The sequence below is a fragment of the Protomyctophum bolini genome (assembly GCF_963924005.1).
Source record: "Protomyctophum bolini genome assembly, chromosome: 6".
Classification (NCBI taxonomy): domain Eukaryota; kingdom Metazoa; phylum Chordata; class Actinopteri; order Myctophiformes; family Myctophidae; genus Protomyctophum; species Protomyctophum bolini.
The window spans coordinates 40,756,927-40,775,739 of NC_137867.1; the positions used below are offsets into that span (position 1 = coordinate 40,756,927).

Here is an 18,813-nt window from a genome sequence, read left to right on the forward strand (position 1 = left end):
GTGCTGCTACTTTTGCAGAAAGTAGGGCATTGATTTAGGAAAAAAATCATGAAAGGTTGACAGATGGATAATTGGATATACTGTACAAGGTTTACTGCCTGACTGCAGCAATATTCTCTCTCTCTCTCTCTCTCTCTCTCTCTCTCGCTGTCTCTCGCTCTCTTGTCTGTCTGTAGGTCTGTCTGTCTCATTTCTCTATTTCGCTCTCTTTCTTTTAATCTCTCTCCATCCATCTTTCTGTCTTTTCCTGGCTGTCGGCTCTCTCTCTCTCTCTCTCTCTCTCTCTCTCTCTCTCTCTGGAGAAAGCACATTTACACTAGCAGCAGTGCCAGTAATCTGGTGGCATATTGTTCACAACAACAACAACAAGACTGTAGGGGCGAGGTGGCTGCTGGTGATTGGTGAGCTCTCTCTCTCTCTCTCTCTCTCTCTCTCTCTCTCTCTCTCTCTCTCTCTGATTGAGCCACAAAGGGGAGGAGGGGGGGGGGGGGGAGACAACTGCCTCATTTCCTGACCGTGACCAGTTCATCAGAGAGCATCATCTATCACGGCCCTGACGAGCGCACATCTGTCTCTGCCAGCCTGTGTGTGTGTGTGTGTGTGTGTGTGTGTGTGTGTGTGTGACTGTGTGTGCGTGTGTGTGTGTGTGTGCGTGTGTGTGACTGTGTGTTCTTGTATTATACTATTCTCATGAGGACCAACGTAGAATTTAAGAAATAGACATTGTGAGAACAATTTCCTGCGTTGGTCCTCGCAAAAGAGAAATGAGGGAACTAGATTTAAAAAAGATTCCAGTTGAGGAGGTTGGTGGTTTAGATTTAGACTGAGTTTAAGGGTTATGGTATACTGGCTTGTTCTAATTGCTTGCGTAATACAATACTAACGCAAAGGTGTGTGTGTGTGTGTGTGTGTGTGTGTGTGTGTGTGTGTGTGTGTGTGTGTGTGTGTGCATTCGTGTTTGACTCGTTGTACAGGGGGTGGATGGGGGGGTGGCAGACAGACAGACAGTCAATTTCTCATTAGGAGACCCTAAGACCCTATTAGTCATAGGTTGTTTTGTGTGCGTGTGTGTGTGTGTTGGGGGTAGATGTATGTGTGTGAAATATGGATTTCACGTCAAGTCAACCCAAGACCTGGGCTACGGTATATGATGTGATATGATTGAATATAATCAAATCTATAATAAAAGTGAATAGAAGAGAATAGATCAGCGTGGTTGCAGCATTAGCTCTTCAAAAAGACACTAAGCCAAGAGACTGAAGGCTTCACCCATTTAGGACCGAAGCCGATTCTAGAAAGAAAAATCTTCTAAATCGTAAAGGTTTTCTGAAAAACCTAATGTCAGTGGTGCTCAACCCCCAGAATTATGTGTATTTGGTCGCGGACCCCCATCTGAAAATATGCTGTTCCAGGGACCCCCCAGAAGCAAATATTTGAGTAAAAAATACGTTGGCTCTGAAAGAATATATAATAAAAGATTTGCGCCACATTTTCACGATTTTTCAAAAAATGGCAGATCGACAAGCTCGCTACGAGCTTGTAGATCTGCTATTTTTCAATAGCCAAAGTATATAAGATAATGCTTAATCAGCCATTTTTGACAGCCTTTCATTCATATTCATTCATCATCATGTAAAACACACGGATGTGTCAACGTGGATGCAGAGTTTATTTAAACTGCTTTTTCATGCGTTGCTGGCATCGAGGGACGTAAAGGGAAAAGACGGCTGTCAAAGTAAACCCAACGCAACGGCAAGAAATAAGAACACATCGTTGCTGTCGGGCAGAAACCTCTCATCACCATATACACACACCAGTAAGACGCGCAAACGCGGGAAGCGAACGCAGCTCGTACATATTTGGGTTTTGGACGTATAGCTGCTTTGGGGACTCCTTATATGGTTATGGCTGAGTCATGGTGACGTAATCACTCAGCTCCATATATGGGCACAAAAGCGGGACAGACAGACAGACACACAGACATGATCTGCTAGGTCTCATAGTAAGTGCTCATTGCGTTCACAACTATACACACACCAACATTGGTGTGTGTATAGTGTATATGGTGGTGTGGTGGTGGTTCCCTATAGGGGTGACATCATCACACTATCCATTCTACCTGCAGGTAAACAGTAGGCACGGTGCCAGGCGCTGTCAGACAGGTGGCACCCAGGGTGGCGTGGCACGGTGCCAGGCGCTGTCAGACAGGTGGCACCCAGGGTGGCGTGGCACGGTGCCAGGCGCTGTCAGACAGGTGGCACCCAGGGTGGCGTGGCACGGTGCCAGGCGCTGTCAGACAGGTGGCACCCAGGGTGGCGTGGCAGTACTCTGGGTCGACGTACATTTTTCATCTTAGTTTTAGTCGACAAAAACAAGAGCTATACTGTATGTATAGTATACAGACAGTAGTAGTACATTCCTCCTCTGGTTGCAGCTTCTCTCTACCTCAGTTTATCTGTTCATCTCTTAAAACAAGAAAACCGTGATTTGACACGTATATTCTTGTATATTCCTGAAGCCATTGATGCTGGGTTTCAGTATTTCAAAGATAGTGTTTATTCATATAGTACTCATGTCCATGTGCGACAACAGCCACTGAGCTTTCACTTTTCTTGTTGGGTTTCTGGCTATACACATTCTCTCTAGCTCTCTAGACAGGAGATGTTATGTCATGAAAAATGACATGTCTATAAATGAGTCACCACGCTGAGATTCCCAGTCGCCAATTAGGCAGAAAGAGCAGTGAGATTTCACAAAGCACAGTCCTTCAATTTGACATGCTTTCTAACTAACAGTTGTACAGTGTGCACTAGGCAGAGTCACTCCCAGGCCCCAGCCTGTGGGAGTGCTGCTGCTGCTGCTGCTAAATTGATGGCCGTTCTCAGGCTAACAGATTTAGGGGTTAGAATGGAGCTCTAATATCTTTCCTATTGCCTGTGTTCTCCCTCTATTGTGTTAGCCAAAGGTCTGGGGGAAGCCTCACCCAGCCTGACACACATTACTGTCGAGGAGGACTCTGTAGCCACTTCTAGAGCAGAGCTACATTATCGTTGCTGTTGGGCAGAAACCTTGGCAACACTTCCTTTTGAAAAATCACCACAAATATGACCGGTACCGTCCTGTGGGCAGTCCACCCCTGCACTTAACCCTGTGTTATATACTTACCTTGTACAGTGGGTGGCATCGCGACACGTGAGGTTGTAGATCTGCTCTAGTTTCACTATTTTGTTTTCCTAATTGTTCATTAATAGTAAGCGAGATAAAAGTTTGAAATAATTGTGATATTGATTTGAAGTCCTAATATCGCCCCAACCCTATACTCAGTGGTTCCTGAGAAGGATGCAAGGTCTTCCGTCTTCATCGGGGAAGTAGTTCATTGAATAGATATCAATGTTTGACGGGAACCCCTTTTGGTGTTTTAAGCATTATGTTATACTTTAGCTATTGAGAAATAGCAGATCTACAAGCTCATAGCCCGGCTTGTAGATTTGCTATTTCTTTTAAATCACAAGAATGTGGCGCAAATCTTTGAATATATATTCTTTCAGGACGTTTTTAACTCAAATCTTTGCTTCTTGGTGGTCCCTGGAACAACATATTTTCAGATGGGGGTCGGCGGCCAATTACATATATTTTATGGGTCCTTGACATGGAAATGTTTGAGAACGACTGACATAGAAACATGGGTTTTTCAGAAAACTGTCAGGATTTAGAAGACATTTGTAGAATCTGGTCTCAGGTTAAGCTCTGGTTTATGACATACCGTACAACAGAATGAGAGATACAGTAGGTACCGCGAGGCGCAGTCAGAGAGAGAAGGATCAGGCTGGCCGGGCGCAGCATCAGGCACCCAGAACTAGAGGCAAGCACTATATGGGAGCCAACCCACGGACAGAGCCAGGAACGGCACCACCTACGACGTAGAAGTCCTGTGGTGTGACAGCTTAGATCACAAGGCCGTAGAGCTCAAGACCCTGATGTTAGATATAGGAGCGTGTGCGTGTGGAGGAGTTGGTGTTGGCTCTCGCACTGCAGGTTAGAGATAAGGATAGTCTTGCGTAGAGCCAGATAACTATTCCACAATCTCCGAATGCTACAGTATATATATAGAGTCTGGAAGTACACCTCCCGAAATCCGAGTAGGGAAGCATGCCATTTCTGTTCACTAAAATATATTTTTAAGTGGTGCAACCACTTCCTTAAGTGACTATGTGTGTGGCTGGCTGGGTGGGTGGCTGCCTGGGTATGAGCACGGAAATAGCATGCTTGTTTCTCACCACCTGTGCGCAACCTAACACACGCACATATTAATTGTATATATGGTGATTTCGGGTGTGCCAGTACAGTACAGTGACAGTACATTACAGTACAGGAGTAGAGGGTATACTGTATAGAGGGACCCCGGCCCACACGGTAACTCGGCTCGCCGGAATCGGGCCAGCACCCTGGGTGCGTTCCTGTGGGTCTGGAACCCCCCCCCCGGAGACCCCCACACGGATTTGGGATTTCCATCTCTGCTAAGCAGCAAGCCATATATTATGCTTAGATGGCTTTTGATTTATATTTGGAATCATTTGTGCGACTGTAAGGACGAAAAGGAAGTGGGGAGGATCGAGGCTCCACTTCCGCTTTGTGTTTTACTGAGTCATGATCAGGTCTTCCGTTGCTCCAGACAGTATGACAGAAGAATCAGAAACTGTCTGGCCACGCGAGACTAAGATAAGGATACCGTGTTGTGACACAGGTCACGCCGAGGACGTCACAACTGGGTGGAATGCGTGCACTAAGTGCTGTCGAGGGCAGTGTTGTTTTTGGCAGTAAATTTCTATTTTAGTTTAGTCATAGTCTTTGGACTGAAACTTCATTTAGTTTTAGTCACATTTTAGTCACCTGGAATGTTTTGGTGTCATAAGATTTTAGTCGACTACATCGGCAGTTGATTTAGTTGACTAAAATTTATTTTGGCGGGCCTTGATGCTGTCGTAATGACTGATTTTTCACTTGCTGAACAACTTGCTCACAACGCGTCGCACTGCGACGCGTTGTGTGCTTGTAGATCTGCTATTTTCAGCATGCAACCAAGTGTCAAATGTCTTGTACTGGATCTATTGTCCTGCACTAGTCCCTTCCGAACATTTTAGTCTAGTTTTGTATTTGTTGACGAAATTGTCTATATTTAGTCTTAGTTTTAGTCATCATAGCTTTGTTTTCAGTTAGTGTCAGTGAAAAAAGGTAGTCGACGAACCTTTTTCGTCAGTCGACGAAATCAACACGGGGGGATGCAATGGAAAAAACTGCATGCTCACTAACTTTCATATCACTTGTCACAAGACCCCTTGGAGTCGAAACCCCCCGAGTGTGGTGCTGCTCTGTCACCCACAGCTCCTTCTGCACCCACCTTCTGCTGGCCTGATTGGACTATTGATTAATGGCTGGTTAAATGTTTAAAAATAGCCCCACGGGGGGCAGAGATGGATGGTGAAGCTGTGCGAGGCCAAGCCTTTGTCTGGCCATCTGCCATTGAGAGCAGAATGTGACAATGCACACATGAAGTCTTCGTTTTGTCTTTGTTCATAGAGTACAGTACAGTACATACATGCAGTATGAGCGTTTTGTTCGACTTCTTTCTTTCTTTCTTTCTTTCTTTCTTTCTTCCAATTAAGCCCATATCTTCATCAGGGGGGACCCCCAGAACTACTACAAGGGGGCCACCAAATCTTTGTGTGATATATAGGATTTTTGAATCCTAGCCTCCCCAAAAATAGCAGATCTACAAGCTTACAATGCCTTGGGCTGCAAGGCATAATTCAGCGATAATGGTGTTTTGGGCATTGGAATATAATACATAAATAAATACTGTACATGTATGTTTGCCTTTTAGGCTTTGTCAACAAAAGTTGCACACAGATGTGACAGAAAATATACCCAAGAATGAAATTAAGAAAACCTTATATGTTTAAAACAAAGCAATACAGCCTCATCAAAGTTAGTGTTGTAACTTTATATATTGTCAATTACTTCCATGAGAGGGATAGAGGTGGTGGAGTTAGTTGCTTTAGCAGACATTTTGAGGGTCCAATGGAGTTAAGAGGTTTTGTCCAAAGCACTTTTTACTACTTTCCATTGGTTCAATATTTTCGAAACAACACACAGACGTAAAGGGTGTTCAATAGCACAGATTTATGCCACAAAAGAATGTTATGAGGTTTCCTCCCAACAGCAACGAAATTATGCTCATTGCTCAGATCATCAACCCAGTGGAACTCAATGGATGCGTGTGTGTATGGGAAGTGCTCAGTCTCTCACTGCCAGTAAGCTGCTGCAGTGAGTCACAGATGCAGTGCTTCCTGGTTGATGCTCCGTTGTGTCCGGACGGATGTCGCCCGTGGCTCGGCAGTAAGCACACAACACCAGCCACCACCAGCAGGGGGCGCTGTGGGAAATGCGGTTCCAATAGAGTGTCGCAGTCCCGCCCCCCTTCGAGGGCAACCGGAAGAGAATGTCCCCCTTTTTTTTCCTTCCCCGCAGACGTTTCAGAAAGTATTTATTTAAAGACTATTAGGCCTCGGACAAAGCCAACTCGCATGACGACAATTCATGGTGGCGCAGTTGGTAGTCCTGTCGCCTCACAGCTAGAAGGACCTGGGTTCGATTCCCGCTGGGGACGCTGTGGGCGCTGGGGGGCATGCTCTCTCTTCCGCGTCATCAGTGCCCTTACCCGAGGCGGGGTTGGCGAAAGGGCCTTTCTGTGTGGAGTTTGCGCATGTTCTCCCCGTGTTCCCTAAGGGTAGGTAATAGGTATACCCCATAGACTGTAAAAAAATATGGACAAAGCGTTCCCCGGGTCTAACATGGACGTAAAATGAAGCCTGTAATTCCTTGCACTGTAAGTCGCCATATTTCTAGATCCGTTTGGGCCCAGCTGGCCATTGGCTGGCTCCGTTTGGGCCCAGCTGGCCATTGGCTGGCCCAGACAACGAGGCGGGACTTCCCCCCTTACTCTTCGTTGGTTTTTATTTTGACTGAACAGGGGGTGGCTCCCGTTCATATTGTAACGGTAGCCACGCCCCTCAGAACATACGCGACTTTATGGTAATTTTTTAAATAAATGGGACCATAATTTTCCAAAAAGAATATTATGACATGAGAAATGAGACTTTAAACTAGTGACTGGAAGCAGAAAGTATTCATGACCATGTTTATTAAGGTAATACAGTCTAGGTGAAGTTGGGCCCAAATACATGGGCCTCTATGGAGCTATGGGTTTTTTTGGGCCCAATGACAGCACCGCAACACGCCATTATATGAACTTTCAGGAAGTCCCGATTTCCTTAGTGGCTTCACGAAATATCTGTCTGACTGCCCCCCTGGTATACCCTCACAAAACAACATGCAGTAATCCTGGTCTCCCCCTCCCCCTGGCCAGCCTGATGGGAGGGGAACGGAACCGGCTGGAATAACGTGTTCCTTTCACACGCTACGTCCAACCGGGGAAACTCCCCCTGTCAGGTGAAAGAAGCGGCTTGGACTCCTCATGCATTGAAGGAAACATGAGGTGGCAGAGGGAGTGTATAGTGTATGTGACTACTAGTCAATTGACACTGCAGGGAGAAAAAAAAGGGTTATAAACTCGTGGGGTAAAAATCTTTTACCTTTTTTCACTGACGAAAACTAAATGGAAACTACTTGTAGATCTAAAAGCTTATGATATTTAGTCGACTAAAACTAGACTAACACTAAAACATTCCAGGTGACTAAAATGTGACTGAAACTAAATGAAAACTATTGAACAGACTATGACTAAAATTAAATAGAAATTTGCTGCCAAAAACAACACTGGTTGCCCATGCACCTCTACCAGGAGAGAGAGAGAGAGAGAGAGAGAGAGAGAGAGAGAGAATTTGGACGCTTCACCTTTTGAATCTATAACCCAGCTGGGATTCGACCTGACAAGCCTTCAGTTACACCCTGCTCTGGTCTGTCTAAGCATTAGGGCTGTATAACGCCGGCCTGAAAGACATGGGCCCATAATGAAGAGGAATGGGTCTGGGGCATTATACGCTCCAGAGTGGGGGAGGAGGGATAATTAGCAAAACGGCAACCCAACCCAGGCCCCTTCTTCTTCTGCCTCTTATATAGCAGCCCTCCCGGCCATGAGAGCCTGTATAATCCTGTTATCCTGCAAAGCTGGAACTTTGGGTCAATACCCGTCCACACCCTTTCCTCCTCTCACCCCTCGGTCGGTCAGTCAGCCGGTCAGCCGGCTCGCGGCTACTGATCCCCATTTTCTGCACTCTTAATTCAACAGGGATGCATTTTGTTGCCCGGGTCGATGGCAGAGCCGAGAGGTGTGTGTGTGTGTGTGTGTGTGTGTGTGTGTGTGTGTGTGTGTGTGTGTGTGTGTGTGTGTGTGTGTGTGTGTGTGTGTGTGTGTGTGTGTGTGTGTGTGTGTGTGTGTGTGTGTGTGTGTGTGTGTGTGTGTGTGTGTGTGTGTGTGTGTGTGTGTGTGTGTGTGTGTGTGTGTGTGTGTGTGTGTGTGTGTGTGTGTGTGTGTGTGTGTGTGTGTGTGTGCGTGCGCATGTGTGTCATGTTGTACATGTTTCAGTGCCCTGCAACTCTCACTGCTGCAGCTATCAATTCCATTGAGTGCATTTAGCTCGTGCACTTTTGAGAGTGATGATGACAAACTGAGATCCCAGACGGACCCGAACGAACCACAGTTACAGGGGAATGGGTTAGTCATTAAAAATCACACCCACGTGAAGTTAGTGGGGCATCATATATACAGTTAATACGTGCGTGTGTGTTTGTGTGTGTGTTAAGTTGCGCACATGGGTGGTGAAAAACAACCATGCTGATTTCGTGCTCATACCCATGACACCCAGCCTGCCAGCCAGCCAGCTACCCACCCACACACACACACACAGCTCCGTAGGGGAGTAGTTGCACCACTCAATAAAAAGGGCACCTTGTGCAGCGCTTGGAACCGGCCCGTTGCCTTAACCCATGTAGGGTTAATAGTGTGAGATAGATGGCATAACGGGGCATAAATAATATATTAGAAGCTTTTTTTTATCAAGAATTGATCAATGTCACCAAACCCCCCTCAACTGTAGATTTAGTCGACTAAAAACGTATATGATACTTATTCGACTAAAACTAGACTAACACTTAAGACATTCCAGGTGACAAAAGATGTGACTAAAACAAAATTAAAACTATTCAAGAGACTATGACTGAAGCTAAAATAAAAATGTGCATGCCAAAAACAACACTGCGCCCCTTCTATTACTACTCGTATATATAACTCTGACACACTATGTTGTTGTGGCTGAAGCCGGCCTATAGCTTCGTCCTCTCTCTAGGTGAGCTGAGCTCATGCTAGCTCGGCGTCAGCCGTGTCTGTCTTAGCTCTGCGCTAATATCCTGTGTGCTGGCTGAGTGGGGAGCGTAGCTGGGGCAAGGCTGGATCTAATTAACTGTGACCTGCTTCCGTACTTCTGCTGTATTGTACTCCACTGTACGCTGCACTGCCTGGCTCGATGACGTTTGATGTTACGATGTGGAACCAACAGAGCATTTATTCCCAAATGCTATTAGTTTATCCCATTTTGGGCGGGAACCCCTTTTGGTGTTTTAAGCATTATGTTGTACTTTAGCTGTTGGAAAAATAGCTCATAGCGCGGCACCGAGTGCCACGCTATGAGCTTGTAGATCTGCTGGTTTTTTTTTATCGTGAAAATGTGGCGCAAACCTTTGAATGTATATTCTTTCAAAGCGAACGTTTTTAACTAAAATCTTTGCTTCTGGAAGGTCCCTGAAACAACATTATTTTCAGATGGGGGTCGGCGGCCAATTACATTTGGGGCTGCTTGACATGAAAATGTACCACTGATATAGAAAACTCATGATTTAGAAGACATTTGTAGAATCATCCTCAGGTCTAAATGGGTTATAGGGGGGGAAATATTGTGCACTGCTCAATATTTTAAAAAAAGGAAGAAAATGCAAGTCACTATAATGTGCAGTATATAGCATATTCTAAATGACTGTTGGATAATGGTGCACATGTTGGATAATGGTGACACAAACGTGACACAGTCCTTGTGTAAAACGAGCTGTCACCGTCTTTACTACTTTAACCCAGGGGTTCTCAACCCGTGGGTTGCGACCCCTCGGGGTTATTTTGGGGGGGGTCCCCAAATTATTAAAAATAAATAAATAAAACCCCCCCTTTTTTTTCTTTTTTTTAAAACTGAATGGTGAAATTATATGAAGATAAGTTGAAAAGTGGTGAAGTGGTCCGTTAAAAGTAACTGTTTTTTATTTTGGACATACAAGCTTTCCACTCAGCGACAGTGTATCCAGTAGAGAGAAATAAAGGGAAACTGCAAACCAACACTTCAGCTGATGTTTGTCATCCCAGAATCCTCTAGGACTGCCCATCTACAACACAAACACACACACACACACACACAAACATACGTACATGCGCACGCACGCACGCACACACAAACATACGAACATGCGCACGCATGCATGCACTCACGCACGCACACATGCATGCACGCACGCATGAGCACATGCACACATGCGCATGTGCGTAAACACGCAACACACACACACGCGAGCGTCACCATCACTTAAGGCCATGCAATATTTTCTTTATTGGCTGGTATTTCCAATGGGAGCCATTGATTTGGAAGGAGGCAGAGAGAGAGAGAGAGACACACACACACACACACACACACACACACACACACACACACACACACGTTCGCGCGCGCACACACACACACACACACACACACACAGACGTGTGAATGTTGTCCATTACAGTTGTAAAGCTAATTTATAGGCTTCTTCTCCTTACCACATTTTTTTGGTTGGTTTTTCATAAATGAATGCCTTACTTTATTTATCATACAAGAGTGTCACACAAAATAATGAAAAATAGTCGATCGTGTTGCGAGCTTGTAGATCGGCTATTTTCACAATTTGATATAATGTTGTTGTTTAAATACTAGTAACAAAGGCACGGTCTTGGTAGTACAAGATTTGCTCTAAGTGGTTTCTGAGAAACTTTGGAGACCGGTTTAGGTGGTTTAATAAACCCCAGGGGAGTTGGAACCGGAGTCTCCATTGACCCGCTGAGAGCTGTTCATGAGGTGGACAGCCGCTGCCCTCACCGGCGGGGGCAATGGGGCTCAAGCCATTTAGGCCTGACATCGAAATTAAAAAAATGTCTTCAAAATCCTGACAGTTTTCTGAAATACCTCATGTTTCTGTATCAGTGGTGCTCAATATTTCATGTCAAGGACCCCAAAAAGTATTATGTAATAGGCCTCTGCCCCCCATCTGAAAATATGTTGTTCCAGGGACCTCCCCAGAAGCAAAGATTCGAGTTCTCTCTGAAGGAATGAAGATTTGCGAAAATAGCAGACCTACAAGCTCGTAGTGCGGCACTCGGTGCCGAACTATGAGCTTGTAGATCTGCTATTTTTCAATAGCTAAAGTGTAACACCAAATGGGGTTCCCGCCCAAAATGGGTTAAGCCCTCTTTCCTCAACCCTACAAACAGGATTATGTGTCCGCCTACAGCACCACATGTTAATCTACCAGTGTGTTATTCAATGCTATTTATATCACGTATATACTTTCACTTTGAACTTGTATTTCTGTGTAATATTGAAATCCATTGATAAGATAAGCCACAAGTGAATGACCCTGTCTGTCCCCATTTGTGTGTGTGTGTGTGTGTGTGTGTGTGTGTGTGTGTGTGTGTGTGTGTGTGTGTGTGTGTGTGTGTGTGTAGGCCAACGATGCCTCTGGGAACACGTGGAACTGGCTCTACTTCATACCGCTGATTATCATCGGTTCGTTCTTCATGCTCAACTTGGTGCTGGGAGTCCTGTCAGGGTGAGTGCACGTTGACACACACACACACACACACACACACACACACTTCGTGATCACCTGCTATGGGTCATGACCGAAAGAATACGGTCGCGAATACAAGCGGCCAACGGGTGGCTGGCATCTCCCTTAGAGATGGGATGAGAAGTTCAGTCACGCGGGAGAGACTCTGAGTAGAACCGCTGCTCCTTCGCCTGGAAAGGGGCCAGCTATAGCTTAGGTGGTTCGGGCATCTGGCTAGGATGCCTCTCGGGCGTCTCACCTACGCGGAGGAGGTCCTCGAGGCACGTCCCACTGGGAGGAGACCCCGGGGCAGACCAAGGCGCAGTTGGAGGAAACACATCGACTCACTGGGCCTTGGAACGTCTCGGGATCCCCCAGGAGGGAAGTCACTAATGTTGCTCTGGAGAGGGAAGTCTGGAGCACTCTGGTGGAGCTGTTGCCCCCACGACCCGACTACGGATAAGCGGTTTAAGATTGATGGATGGATACTATAAAGTACAAGCTCACAATCGACAATCTCACACACACGCAAGCACACACACGGACACGTACAAATACACACACGCACGCACACAGCTTTAATGGGAGCCAGGAGGCCGCATGTTGAGTGCTCTGTGGCGTGCTACAGTGCGTTGTTGTGCTCTGGCAGCTTGCAGCCCTTTATTTATTTCTTCTGGGAAAGCTAATATAATTCTCACCAGTCTCTCTAGTTTCCTCCATGGTGTCACTGCAGCAGCAGGAGCAGAAACGCTCTCATTATGATCGCTGATGTTATTTCACCCGGCATGGCCCGCATCTTCTCGCTCGTTTCCTTATATTAGCTTTTCTCAAATCTTTTGGCAAGAACTTTCCCCTCTTTTTAACAGAGCTGCGTGCCCTTGGAGTGCCCACACGTTCAAGTCAGCTTTTGTTGTATTGTAACGTTTACTGTAGGTCATTCACGAGATAATATCTTGTTGTTGTTCGTTCGTTGAATGAATGAATGAATGAATAGTTTATTTTGGTGCTGTACAGTTATATGGTAAACTTCAGCATTTGCATTTAAGTTTTATAAAGAGGTGGCACCGAAAAAGTCTAGGCTATACAATAATATTATATAAAATAATATAAAATCGAAGAACGACTGACATAGAAACATGGCTTTTTCAGAAAGCTGTCAGGATGTAGAAGACATTTTTAGAATCTGATCTCAGGTCAAATGTCCCCCTGAGGTTGTACTGGGACTCTCTCTCATATTGATCCCGCCATCTTTCAATCACGAGCCAATCTCCTCGTCTTCTAGACATGGAGGCCGTTCCTGCACCGCCGCTGCTGTCACCAGCATCAAGGACGGGCGCTTTGTGCTTTGAACTTTAACACATTTACGCCTGACATCGAAATTACAAAAATGTCTTCTAAATCATGACAGTTTTCTGAAATACCCATGTTCATATGATCAGTATTTCATGTCAAGGACCCCAATAATTATATGTAATTGGCCGCCGACCCCCATCTGAAAATATGTAGTTACAAAGGAAACAGAAGAAAAATAAAGCATTTTTTAGAACTTCAGATGGAGAACGGTAAAGGAAGTTACAATGATCAGCCCATTTAAACCCCAGCCAAGAGAATTCAAAGATTCCAGGCACGTTTTTCCCGAATTTTCAAAAACTAGCAGATCTACAATCTCATAGCGCGGCACTCGGTGCCGCGCTATGAACTTGTAGATCTGCTAGTTTTTCAATAGCTAAAGTATATAACATAATGATTAAAACACCAAAAACGGGTCCCCGTTCAGAATGGGTTAAAGCGCACCACGCTACTTGGAGCCCTTGCCCATCACCTTTTATTTTTATTTTTCATAGCATCTCCCTCTGTGCTGGCTTCGCTCGCCAACCCTTCCGCTCCCCGGTATCCCCTCAGTGGCCATGATGGTCTGGCCCCCGCATGGGGCCACCTGCCACATGCAGGGTGTCCCCTCAGTGGCCATGATGGTCTGGCCCCCGCATGGGGCCACCTGCCACATACAGGGTGCAAAGGTCACTGATGCAGTCTGGCGGATCCACGCGGGAGCCGTGTAGCGCTGTGCAAAGGGCAGCAGTGTTGTTTTCCTCGACTAATACTAAAAGACGAAAAATGTTCGTCGACTATATCTTTTTTCACTGAACGGAAACTAAATGAAAACTAAGCCATGGTGACTAAAACTAAGACTAAATACAAAACAAATTAAAAACTACCGGTAGACTAAAATGTTAGGAAGGGACTAGTGGACAAGTGATCCAGTATAAGTCATTTTACACTTGCATGCTGAAAATATAGCCGATCTACAAGCTCACAACGCGCAATGTGCAAAAAATCTGTCCACTAAAATCGCATGACACTTTAAGTCGACTAAAACTAGACATTCCAGATGACTAAAACATGACTTTAAAACTAAATGAAGTTAAATAAAGTAAAATAGAAATGTGCTGCCAAAAACAACACTGAAGGGCAGGCTCGGTTGATTCACCCCTCAGTGTTGGAGGCCATGATGCAGGCACCTTGTTGGCTGGTAATCCAGCATGACAGTGTGTCGCGGGTTCGAGTCCCGATCTCGAAGAACTTTACTGTTCCCGACCACATGGTTGCGAATGCAATGAGCGATTACTATGTAACCCAAGCAGAACTCATATAGCCCTGCAAGACCTATACTGTACTATTACAGACCTTGTTTTTTCTTTTTTATATTTTCATATTTATATAAAAAAGTGCGTGCGTGTGTTTTTTTGTGTGTGATACAGCTGCGCCCTCTGGTGGCGGGCGGGTGGTGTTACAGCGTGACAGACACAGACAGACAGACAGGACATTTCAAAGACATTTCAAAAAGTTTTTATTTAAAGACCTTTTAAGCCTCGTATAAAGCCAGCTGGAGTTGTGACAAACATAATTTTTCGTGCCGAATAAATAATTAGAAAGAAGAAGAAAACGGCATTTTTTTTCATTTCTTTCTTGTTTTTCTTCTTTGTGAATATTTGTTTGGTCCAAAATGTTATGTTTGTTGTCATGATTTGTCATAACTCGAGTTGGCTTAAAAGGTCTTTAAATAAATACTTTTTGAAATGTCTATGCGGGAAAAATGCATTGGGAATTATTTCCTGGGCCTGGCGTCGTAATGAAAGGGGGTGGGACTGCGACGCTCTATAGTCTGAACGGCATAAAACCCACACTGACTGAACGCCGCGACGTCAATGTTTTTTTTTTCGTAAACCATGTTACACTTGATCAGCATCGCACAATAGCATCAAAAGTTCTGCTACTTTTGAATTTGAACCCTATTTTTGAATTTGAACCCTGAACAGTAACAGTTTCGGATCCAGCCGACAGAGACACCATCGTGGTTGTCGGGGCGGGAAACCTCCTTCTATAATTTATTTACGGCTTAATATAAATTTAGTGGAAAAATCACTTGCTGAAAATAGCTCACTAGCATCGTATCGCGATGTGTCGTGAGCTTGTAGATCGGAGCTATTATCTACTATTATCTATTATCTCTATCTTTGTGTGATGCTCTTTGTTATGATGAAGTGTTCATTTACCAGAGTTTAAATATACACGTCCAGGTGTCTCGCCGACAGCAACGATATGCTCTCTCTCCCACCTCCCTCCCACTCTCTCTATCTCTCCATCTTACTGTCTGTCTATCTCTCTCTCTCTCTCTCTCTCTCTCCCTCCCTCCCACTCTCTCTATCTCTCCATCTTACTGTCTGTCTGTCTATCTCTCTCTCTCTCTCTCTCTCTCTCTCTCCCTCCCACTCTCTCTATCTCTCCATCTTACTGTCTGTCTGTCTATCTCTCTCTCTCTCTCTCTCCCTCCCTCCCACTCTCTCTATCTCTCCATCTTACTGTCTGTCTCTCTATATCTCTCTCTCTCTCTCTCTCTCTCTCTCTCTCTCTCTCTCTCTCTCTCTCTCTCTCTCTCTCTCTCTCTCTCTCTCCCTCCCTCCCACTCTCTCTATCTCTCCATCTTACTGTCTGTCTATCTCTCTCTCTCTCTCTCTCTCTCTCTCTCTCTCTCTCTCTCTCTCTCTCTCTCTCTCTCTCTCTCTCTCTCTCTCTCTCCCTCCCTCCCTCCCACTCTCTCTATCTCTCCATCTTACTGTCTGTCTATCTCTCTCTCTCTCCCTCCCTCCCACTTTTAAATAATTAATTCAACAATTAATTATCTGTCTCTCTGCCCCCCTTCTCTCAATCTTTCTCTAATGCTGTCTCCCTCCCCCCCCCTTTCTCTCTCTCTCTCTCTCTCTCTCTCTCTCTCTCTCTCTGTCTCAACTTCTCCCTCTCCGAGATTTATTCCTGGTCTGTCTTCTGTAGCAGTCCTCCTTCTTTCTCTCCTTTCTCTCGCGTGCGTGCGTGCGTGCGTGCGTGCGTGCGTGTTCATGTGCGTGCAATTCCCCATCACAATCCACTAGCCATGCTCAGTCTGCAGGGTTCCAGCCCACAGTTATTTGTCAGATATAAATACAGTATAAATACTGTATTCACAGCTCTTCGATCTGTCAATAGAAACACATTACCTACAGTACACTACTATAGTTACTACTATAGATGATATATGCACATTGCACACTACTGTACAGTACATAGATTATGTCATTTCATTTATAAATGCAAAAAAAAAGAAAAAACTCCCGGCTAAATAACATAATAACACACTACACAAGCATGTAGTTTATGTACACATTATACCGTATCATCTCTGTCGGGTGGAAACCTCATGTCAAAAAAATGATTAAACAAATTAAACAATAAAAACAGCAAGTCATGTAGCAGCATGTAGTACAAGCTTCGAGACGTGTTGCTTCGCTCCGCCTTTGAGCTTGTGGATCTGCTACTGTTGACGCTTTAAGTGGTGACGGTGTAGTGCCATCAAGTAGGGTATTAATTTACCAAAACATGAAAAGAAAACACGCGCGTGCGTGCGTGCGTACAGTGCGTACAGTACCAGTGGCCTGGTACTGTAAACATGAGCGTTGTGCAGAGCGGTCTGGCCTCCAGCGCTGGCTGGGTGGGCGTGCTGTAGATCAGCGTCTGTCACTCACAGGGCCCTGAGGGCAACCAGAAGTACAGTACATTTATAAATCAAGCATAATTCTATCCCTAATAGTAATATAAGTGTGCGCGCGGGCCGCACACGCACACACGCACGCACGCACACATGCAGTTCCTACACAAAATCGCAAATGTAAAACAAAAACCAGACACACAAATGCACAGTATAAACATTACAGTTAGATATATACAGACGAGATACAATTAGATTTGAATTATCTCTCTCACAAACACACACACGGATATGTGCGAACGCATGCACGGTCGCACGCATACGCACGCACGCACGCACACACACACACACACACACACACACACACACACACACACACGGGCAGGAAGCCACTGCATTGCAGGATAGAGCTTTCCCTGGTTGGGTCCAGTGTGGGGAGACGCACCAATCACTGAGCACTGAACCGTCTGTCTGTCTGTCTGTCTGTGTCTGTCTGTCTGTCTGTCTGTCTGTCTGTCTGTCTGTCTGTCTGTCTGTCTGTCTGTCTGTCTGGTCTGTCTGTCTGTCTGTCTGTCTGTCTGTCTGTCTGTCTGTCTGTCTGTCTGTCTGTCTGTCTGTCTGTCTGTCTGTCTGTCTGTCTGTCTGTCTGTCTGTCTGTCTGTCTGTCTGTCTGTCTGTCTGTCTGTCTGTCTGTCTGTCTGTCTGTCTGTCTGTCTGTCTGTCTGTCTGTCTGTCTGTCTGTCTGTCTGTCTGTCTGTCTGTCTCTCTCTCTCTCTCTCTCTCGCTTTGTTTGTCTCTGTACATCTTGGTTCTCTCACTTCTCTTTTCGCCCTCACTCTATTTAATCCTCTGGTGCCCCTCTCTCTCTCTCTCTCTCTCTCTCTCTCTCTCTCTCTCTCTCTCTCTCTCTCTCTCTCTCTCGCTCTGCTTCTGTCTGTGTTTTTGTTTCCACACCCACATTATTCTGGCTCCTTCTCACTCGTATTTGCTTATAGCACCCAGAGAATATATAGGACTCTCGGAGATATACATAAACATTATTAGCTTAAGCACCCAGAGAATATAGGACTCTCGGAGATATACATAAACATTATTAGCTTAAGACCCAGAGAATATAGGAGATACATAAACATTATTAGCTTAAGCACCCAGAGAATATAGGAGATACATAAACATTATTAGCTTAAGCACCCAGAGAATATAGGACTCTAGGAGAGATACATAAACATTATTAGCTTAAGCACCCAGAGAGTATACAGTAGGAGAGATATACATGAACAGTCTACATGCACACAGTCAGTTCACCTAAATAAACTATTCTTAGTAAACCTGCAATGACATATTACACTCTCTTCTTGGTCAGCTCTCACGCTCTCACCCCCCCCCCCCTTTACACCAAGCAGCTTATTGTTGGTAAATTACCTTCCCAGAATAACAGGGATTCTAGGGTTCAAGTGCAATGGAGACTATTTCGTTTTTTTGTCACATCTTTGTTGCATTCCACTTCCTCAAGGGCACATAGATTTTTTTTTACCCTTGCTGTGATTCAAACATGGCAATGTTTCAAACCATCACTTGCTTGTTTCACTAATTGTAACCATAACCATATTAATCCGTAACTAGCATAAGAATTTTGGGAAAATGAAAACAAAAGTCAAAATCTACAAGCATAATATATTATAGGCTGTTAAACCTTAATCCACCAAGATAGAAATTCTAGTGATAAAACAAAAGACATTTTGACTACCTATAGAGACAGAGGCGGGAGTCCTCAGTCGATGGCTCCGGGCTGATGTGTGTGTGTGTGTGTTTGTCTTGTCATTGGACTTGGACTTGTCAACTCTGATGATATGCACGTTTCTGTGCTTCTCTGG

The 18,813-nt window shown here is 45.0% G+C and overlaps 1 protein-coding gene across 1 annotated transcript in view; it reads left to right on the forward strand.

Moving 5' to 3' along the window:
* cacna1ba (calcium channel, voltage-dependent, N type, alpha 1B subunit, a) overlaps positions 1–18,813 on the forward strand; it is a gene marked incomplete at both ends in the record, with an annotated part of 151,419 nt that overhangs the window by 46,952 nt on the left and 85,654 nt on the right. Inside the window, one exon of the mRNA XM_080765801.1 lies at positions 11,816–11,919. Within this exon, the coding sequence (XP_080621927.1) occupies positions 11,816–11,919 (104 nt within the window). The remainder of the gene's footprint in view (positions 1–11,815; positions 11,920–18,813) is intronic.